At 37.4% G+C, this 8969-nt stretch overlaps 1 protein-coding gene across 1 annotated transcript; it reads left to right on the top strand.

Annotated features, from left to right (window-relative positions):
• Positions 1 to 4427: 4427 nt before the first annotated feature.
• Positions 4428 to 7879, top strand: sox7 (SRY-box transcription factor 7). The gene is made up of 2 exons (XM_052587231.1): positions 4428 to 4874; positions 6035 to 7879. The coding sequence occupies exons 1-2, from the start codon at positions 4643 to 4645 to the stop codon at positions 6994 to 6996; spliced, it is 1194 nt and encodes a 397-aa protein (XP_052443191.1). The 5' UTR covers positions 4428 to 4642; the 3' UTR covers positions 6997 to 7879.
• The last annotated feature ends 1090 nt before the right edge of the window (positions 7880 to 8969 follow it).

Raw genomic sequence — 8969 nt, 5'->3', positions numbered from 1 at the left:
CAAAACAAAGGTCTGAGTTCATTATTTTGCCACATCCGTGTAAAACTTTTCCAGTCATGGTCATGTGCATAATTCAAGAGTACTGTTTAAAATAGCCTAACTCTTTTATTGTGTCTGGCGGTATTGCAAAATCTGTGACAGTCACCTCAGGCTCCATTACACTAAAAAGTCATTTTTCAAAAACGTAACTTACGCAATGTTGACAAACCAGCTCTATGAATATTGCTTGTACAAATTGTGTAAAGGTGTCTGTCCGTTCACTCCTATTGTTCCCTTTAGAATATACACCGAATGAAGACTGAAGAGTGACTTAAATAGGCATTTGCAGTCCAGTTCACAATTAGTTTATAGAATTAAAAAAAAAAATGTGTTTAATATTTCACTCTTGATTCGCGTCTGCCGTTTGGCCAGATTTAGTCTTCTCAGAAATAGTCAGGCTGCCCAACAGATCAGCCTTGTTTACTGTCAGTATTTATACAAATAGACGGTTTTGGGACATGGATCTTGGGACTTAAATTTAATCTCACCTATTATGCACGTATCCTTAATGATGACGCTAAACAAATACATTTTGCTCTTTTTTTTATAAGCGCATGATTAATAGCAGGCTACACCGCTCGGCGTGACCCTGCTTTTCTTTGTCACACTGCTGTGTACAGCTTTGAGCTCTTTTCATAATGATAATGTCAACCATTGGGTCGAGCTTAGCCAATGTATGTTAAGTACATATGACTGAAGTCTTGAGCTGGTGCAGAGTAACTGGCAGCAAATACGATGCTTTTGTTAAAATCCTAATGACCTTGTCACACGGTAAATATTGATCCTCTTGAACTCAGCAATACCAAAGGATGTCCTGTTTTGCTAGATTAATGATAATCAAATCCAGTGGAACTGACGTTCTCGTGCACTTTGTTCAACTTTGTCGTGACTCGTGAGTTTATTAAGGAGACAATACGGCATTTTGAGAGGAAAGAAACCCCAAAAAGATCGTCTTGTTTGGAGTCTGAGTGGGTGTATGGTGCAAAAAGAGGGAAAAGGAAACGGACGGCTTATGTTACTCAGAACAATAATTGTAGAATCTGCCACACAGCAACGGCTTAATTTGTTTATGTGTCATGACTGCCGCTATAAATGGTCTCTGAGGTAAATCTGAAAGCGTCTGTGATGATGAAAAAAATGAAGCTACATCCAACCTATTCCCACGGTCCATGTCTAGAATCCCTTTTGAGGTGCTTGTCAAAAGGGGAAGGATGAGAAGATGGAGATTGTTTCAATCGTTTCTTAGAGAAGAAAAAATAGAGAGCAGATTATTTTGTCAAAGCCTTAAAAAGGGGGAGTGGGGGAAGATGTGAGATGTGTCACATTTTGCTTATGTTGTGCTTTAGGGATGGAGAAATGAGATTTCAAACATATTAAAATAGCCTATATTAAAAGAAAGTGGTCCAGTGACACAACTTAATAGGAACGGTCAGAAATACCTCTGATACTTCACACCTTACGATTTATGAATTCATCTAGAATATATGATTTATTAACTAATTAACTTGTGTAGGAGTTTTGTATAAATTAAGAGTGTTTTCAAATGTATCTTGTATTTTAGATGGGACAAAAAAGTTTTGGAAACACTGAATGTGAAAAAGAAACACTCCAACTCCAAATCTTGATATGTTAGAAATAGGTTAAGAAAATTTCAGTTAATTGAAGTAGCTACCATACAGCAGAAAATGTCAAAATACATTTACATTTCAAATAATGTCTAGAAAAAAAAAACATATATATACATATATATATATATATATATATATATATAGAGAGAGAGAGAGAGAGAGAGAGAGAGAGAATATATATATATATATATATATATATATATATATATATATATATATATATATATATATTATACTTTATAAATTTATCAGGAACTGACTACCCTGAAGTATCTGACACACTTTTACCCCATTACTACTTTTTTAAAGAGAATGCTTCATTTAATAATTCATTGCTAAAAAAAATAATAATTAATGGTCTATGAACATAATTAAAAAAGAAGGATGCTGAAAATTCAGATTTTCCATCACAGGAATACATTTAAATTTAAAACATATTCAAATAGAAAACAGTTATTTTACATTTTAATAATATATCACAATATATCTTTCAAAAACGTTAAAAAAGAAACATATATATATATATATATATATTTACACAGGTTTGCTTTGATATAAAATAAACTATTTATGACTCGTGCATTCCAACCATGCAGGCAGGTGTGCATCATGGGCCCTTTATAAATGTTTGGTCATGTGACAAAAATAAACCATTTCTCCTTAAAGCTAAAACTTCTCAGTAGGTTTGCTTCAACACAGCTAAACTCAACACAACGCAGCAGGTACGTCTGCAATTCAGGACAATTTCCAAAAGAGGAAATCATGCCTCAAAATGCAGAACCAGAAAGATGTTTATCTAATGAACTGCACAAATGAGTAAACACAGTTTACACGTCCAGTTTGTCACACCCAAACTTGCTCAGGTAGGACGAGGAGAGCAGGAAGTGTCATTTTCTATCGTTATGTTTTTGCAATCTGGGGCATCAAGCTCCTCTTCCTGTTCAGTGAATGAACCCCTCATTTTAATGGTTTTCGTCCTCTGTTCGTTCACTGCACTGGAACCAACCATTCCTTTGAACTCTTTGAATCTTACAGGAAGAAAATTAAAGGTCAGTCATAAAATGATACTTTTTGTTTTAAACACCAGTTTCTCGGCTGAGATTCTCTTGAGTAGATCATTGGTTTATTCTGAACTCTTCCGCTCTTTGCCGCAGCTTTCATGAACCACCGATACAGCTGTCAACAGGAACTCCATCATCTGATCATTACAATAGGAGTTACATACAGCAGCCCTCATGTCGGTGTGGAACAGCTTGAGAAGGGAGGATCTGAACTGTCTGACATGTGAATCATTGTGCAGAACGACCGGTTTTGATGAGTAAGTTATGTAGAACCTGTATGGGGAAAGTTCTGTGTCATGTCTGATAGAAGTTAAATAAGAGTTTCCTCAAGCGAAAATGAATAATGGGAATGTAAAATGCGTCATGAATTCTGCTGAAACTTGGACGCGGCGGCCCAATCAAAACGGGTTTAAATATCTAAATATATCATTCTATTTAAAGTAACGTTTCAACATCTTTGCTATTTTTAAAATGTTATGCACAACCGGTTACAGAATTTAATGAAGAATCTTAGTTGCTTTTCCAGTAGCAAAGTGGAAACGTGTGTTGGTTGCCGTGATTTTCATTATTTTAATAGTAGTGGAACAAAAGCTTTAATTTGCTCTAGTTGTGAAAAGTGCTCAGGTAAAATCATTCTTGACAGAATGTCTTTTTTTTTTTTATATGACTAAATTTGTTGCACATCTTTGCCAACCAACCCCAACATGAATTAATTGTTAATTATTCTAATTTTATAATTATATGCCAACTAACCCCACTCATACTCTTTCCATTCCTGGCATCATCATTCATTACAGGCTTCCAAATTTTAAACCAAAATTCATAAATGGATAATCCCTGTCCTGGCTTCTGATTGCTATTTTTTGATGCATTTTGTGCCTATAATAACACCCTTTAACCAATGACACACAATGTAACATCTTGTGAATTAGTGGTTAAATACATTTTTTTTTCTTATATTTTTAATAGCTTCCTTTATTTTCATGACAACTTCGGCTGAAGGGATTCGTTTTCATTTTGACATTCAAAAATTGAGAAATTGACCTCATAATGAGAAGTTTTAATTATTTAATGATAATATCACAGTGGATCAAGACAACAAACATTCAGATGTCACAGAATGCACTTGACATACTGTAAGTTACTAATAGTATTTTTTTTCTCTTAATTTTGATACAACTGAAGAACCTTTTCTTATTCTCTAGTTCTTCAGAAAACCTACATGTAGTAGATGTATACAGAAACTAACACTCTGATCTTATAATCTTGTAATTTGACCTTTTTCAATTTCGAGAGAATCCTAAAACCAACTCAAGAACTAAACTTGAGGTGCTGAAAAGAACAGCTGAAGAACCTGTATACATTTCTATTTCCAACCAAACTCTTGTAAAATGTGTAAACTTTGTTTTTCATGTTTCAAATTCTAATAAATATTTCCTTCCATTAATTGATTATTGAATAATTGTCATAGGGAATTTGGTCTACTAGGTTGACAGAAAACAGTCAACCATATCCATGTCATGAAAACTATAACCCAACCAGCAGGTAATGACGTGATTTAGTAGTAAAGCTGTTGAATTATTTTTGTCACCTCTGTTTTTCTGTCGTTGGTCTCAGGTTGCAGTCAAGGAGGAGCTGAGATCCTCCCGTGGGCCTGTGCTGGAAGCTGCTCCTCTCATATAAAGCGCTTCCCAATGCCGGAGGAAACAGTGAATCACAGCTTCAGAGGGAGTCGAGCACCATCCACTCATCTCTCTCACATTGCTCTTCAGCCACCAGCTGCTCAGTCAAAGTCATCTCTGATTGCGCTTTTACTTTGCTTTAAATTCAAAAACAAAAGAGAAACTCTTGGGCACATTCGCGCTCGGGCAACTAAGTTTGAGAAGAAGGGAAGCCGAAGTTTAGTGAGCGCACATGGCTGCTCTGATAAGCGCGTATTCGTCCTGGCCGGAGAGCTTTGAGTGCTCTGCGGGAAATGCGGACGTACCTGACGGTCACACCTCCCACAGAGCTCCCGCGGACAAGGTGTCGGAGCCGCGCATCAGGAGACCCATGAACGCCTTTATGGTGTGGGCCAAAGATGAGCGCAAGAGACTCGCAGTGCAGAACCCCGATCTCCACAACGCGGAGCTGAGCAAGATGCTGGGTGAGACATTATCAGCAGGCTATTTGTGTAATAATCATTATTATTAACGGCTCATATTTATTATTACTATTATTAAAGTAGGTGATTGTTATTAATCTTATTGGCAAGTTTTGTGCGACTTTTGTCAGACAGTTTTGTTTTATATATTGAATACAGAAAGTGGCATGTTTAATTCCTTCTAAACTAACCGTAGACACAAATTCAAATAAATAGTTGTTTTGTTTTAAACTCGAGAAGCGTAAAGAACACAGAGAGCGTGAACGTGTTCGAGACGAACCTGAACTGAAAATAAACTAAAACAAAACTGAAATAAATCTGAGTCAGTGAGACGAGACATTTAAATTGTATTTATTTGTATTTAGATCAAAAGCGCACATTTATAATTCCACACGTGTGGGAGACTATAAAATAAATAATAGAAATAATTTCAAATTTATTAAGTAAACCTTGAGTTTTTATCGGAAATAACTGAAAGAAAGGTGAACAACTTCATGGGATAATTTATTAATTAGAAGTTCTAAAATAATAATTTGTATGTGTGTATAATTTTTTGTTATCAGTTTTATTTACTGCTGTAGCCTACATTATTTTAGTTGTGAAAATTACAGGCCTGTTTTTACAGTTATTGGCATTCATAGGAAATTATGTTTTTTTTTTCTCTCTGCTGTTCTAATTATTTTTAAATTCTTTCAAGTTATTTTAAAAGCTAAAAAAAATAAACTCAGTATAATTACTGCCATTATAGTAATTCAAACATCATAAAATGTATGCCAAGTTACAAATAATGTCCCTTTAAAAAGCTTTTAAAACTATCTTCAAAAAGACATATTTTTATAACTCCCATTATAAGCAATTGTACTAGTTGTTGATTATTCATCTATCTATATATATATATATATATATATATATATATATATATATATATATATATATATATAAAATGCTTATGCAGACATTATTTAATCTAGCTTAATTTGCCGCACAACAGAGAAGCAGATAAACTAACTGTTTGTAAACTAATAAACCATTTGATTATTTTATGTTGGTGCTAATATGTTTGAAAAGGGAACAGTTACTAACTGGACAATCTTTTAAAACTCCAAATGGATCTTTAAAAATAAAGTATTAAGTTTCATTTTCCTGTTTTTTCTCTCCAATAGGAAAGTCATGGAAAGCTTTAACTCCACCGCAGAAGAGACCTTATGTGGAGGAAGCGGAGCGGCTGAGGGTGCAGCACATGCAGGACTACCCCAATTATAAGTACCGTCCTCGTAGGAAGAAGCAGCTGAAGCGCATCTGTAAACGCGTGGACCCTGGCTTCCTGCTGACCACCCTCGGCCCCGACCAAAACTCCCTCCCGGATCCCCGAGGCTGCTGTCACCCCCTCGATAAAGATGACGAGAGCGGTGTGAGTGGCAGTGGTGGCTTCGGTTCTCCCAGCGCAGCTCTACCTGGCGTCAGGGTCTTCAGAGATCCCGCCAGTTCCAACAGCAGCTTCGATACGTACCCATACGGCTTGCCCACGCCACCTGAGATGTCACCTCTGGACGCCATGGATCACGAACACCAGACCTACTACTCGTCCTCCAGCTCAGTCTCCACCAGCTCCTGCTCATCCTCCACCTCTTGCCCAGACGACAGGCGTCCCACCCCAGTGCACATGAGCAGTCCACCCCACTACCACCCCGATTACTCCCAGCAGGTATCTTTGCACTGTGGCAGCTCACATTTGGGCCACATCCCGATGTCCCATCAGGGAAGTGGGGCGACCCTTATCACACCTCCTCCGTTGTCCTATTACAGCCCTTCATTCCCCCAGGTTCAGATCCATCACGGGCACCAGGGGCACCTGGGCCAGCTTTCGCCCCCTCCAGAACAGGGGCACCTGGAGGGTCTGGACCAGCTGAGCCAGGCTGAATTGCTGGGTGAGGTAGACCGAGATGAGTTCGACCAGTACCTAAATTCCAATAGTTATCATCCTGAACAGGGCGGGATGACAGTCACGGGACACATACAGGTAACGCCGGCTTCCGTTTGCTCCAGCAGTGCTACGGAAACCAGTCTCATCTCTGTACTGGCCGATGCCACGGCAGCCTATTACAACAACTACAGCATTTCATAAACACCAAAACAGAGACGGTTGACACAGACAGAGACTGTGGGCTCGACAAGGGTCAGCAATGTGACTGGCAGGTGAAAGGAAGGCCATGGAGGGAGCGGAAAAGAGAAGCTACAGGAAGTCAAAGGACACCTCAGGGATGCACAGATAAAAAAAAACTGAAGTTCATTCCCATCTTTGTTTCCAAAAGAAGAACGGAAGTAAAAGACAAAAATGGACAAACATAGAAAATGCTGTCATATCTTGCCACAAAAGCATGTACATATGCTATAAAGCTTATTTATATATCAAATTGCTTTGCATTAAAGCTTATTGTATTGCTTTTTTCAGTCCAGATATATTCATTTGATTTTTTTTTCAGACCTCAATTGTTTTACCTCAAGAATTATTTAAGTGAGGTTGGTCTCTTCCTTTATAGGACATCATTTTAAAGGAAAGTCTGCCCTTTCTTTTCCCTTTACATTCATTTCAGAAATGTATATGTATGCTCAGTTAAAATAATAATAATAATTAATTATATTGTATGCCAGTTAATAAGTTTTCCATATTAATTTAATTCAAATACAATTTTGAGTTTATACATTTAGTATTCTAATTTTTAGATATCAACACGGATGTCAAGCGAAAGAACGTAGCTCAGTATTGATGTTTGTTGAACACTGTTCAGATTGGCCGATTTCAATGATTTCAAAAGATTTCATAAGATTTCATGATAAATTGCATTGTTTATCCCCATATAAGTACAGCACGGTGATTCTGTCTGTAGGTCTGGACTTGAGAAAAAAAAATGTTGCAGATGCTGTTCATTTTGTGATATATTAAAAGTGAATGTTCTGAGGTCCCATCTGAATTAGACGCCGCTAAATAAAAACACAAAATAAATTCAGCCGAAAAGACTCTTGATTTTGTAATGACTGAAAGATTTTTTTGCTCACTGTTAGTAGTGGTAATAGTACATATAAACTAAAAGTTATAAGTTTATTTTCAGTTTCATTATTATTATATAGCTCTTTTCTAAGTTTCATTTTTATTATTCATAAAAAGATTTCTTTATGGAAGAAAATTATTTTTTGGCTCTTTTTAAAATTTTCATAATATTATTTTTATCACGAATGAGCATATAAACTATAAATGTTCATATTCATATTCATATTCAGAGTAATTTTTTTTTTTTTTAGAAATATTTACAAGTAAATATTTCTTTATTTTTTCCTATATTTGTGGAGGCTTATTCCACACATTTATTTTACTACTGAACGCTATTCTGTTTCAGGTCCCTTCAAGAAGCTGACCTCTAAATTATTTGTTGTTGTGCGTGGCGGGCCGTCGTCATAACCATAGCCCTGGAAACTGGCAGTATCCACCCTGTGTTCCCAGTTTGCTATCAGCAACACCCATTATGCACTCAGTTTCACTCCTCCGCGGATCAGAGGATTAGTGTAAAACAGGCTCTGCTGTTTTTTTCCCCGCCTCCATCTCCATGGGCCTTTTGTTTCCCCTCGTCTTATTCTGGGTTTGTGTCTTAAGCAGAGCGCTGGAACTCCCCTCCTACCCTACCTTCGCCCCCCTCTGCTGCCTGTCCTATCTTGCTGATGCAGACTTTCATAATCTCTGTGAAATAAATAAATACACCTCGTCCCGTCAACTGTTTTACACGTTCATCGTTTTTTATTTTTCTCCCTCTGTTTCTCTCTCCCTCTCTTTTCAAATTCCTCCTCTTTTTTGATAAAAGGAATCTGAAGTGGGGGAAAGAGGGAGGCGGTGGCGGGCGTTTGACAAATCCTGGAGTCTGGCTTGGTCTTCCTGCGTTTTTTGGGAACGGTTGAGTCGTGTTTCTTGTAAAGAGGATGTGGCGGAGAAGCAGTGTTTCCTGCCTGATAAGAGTAAAGCCTCTCTCCGTCAGGATGTTTGGGCCCCGGCAGGTCCCCGCATTATAAGAGCCCATGGCGAGGGAAAGGGAACCTGCTGTTCGTTTT

This window comes from Carassius gibelio, chromosome B20, assembly GCF_023724105.1.
Source record: "Carassius gibelio isolate Cgi1373 ecotype wild population from Czech Republic chromosome B20, carGib1.2-hapl.c, whole genome shotgun sequence".
NCBI lineage: Eukaryota > Metazoa > Chordata > Actinopteri > Cypriniformes > Cyprinidae > Carassius > Carassius gibelio.
The sequence above is the reverse complement of the archived record's forward strand: the minus strand, read 5'-3'. Positions and strand labels throughout refer to the sequence as shown.

Coding starts and splice junctions, on each gene's coding strand:
- sox7 (XM_052587231.1), top strand. CDS start 4,643: ATGGCTGCTCTGATAAGCGCGTATTCGTCCTGGCCGGAGAGCTTTGAG. Junction 4,875..6,034: donor GGAGCTGAGCAAGATGCTGG/GTGAGACATTAT, acceptor TCTCTCCAATAG/GAAAGTCATGGAAAGCTTTA.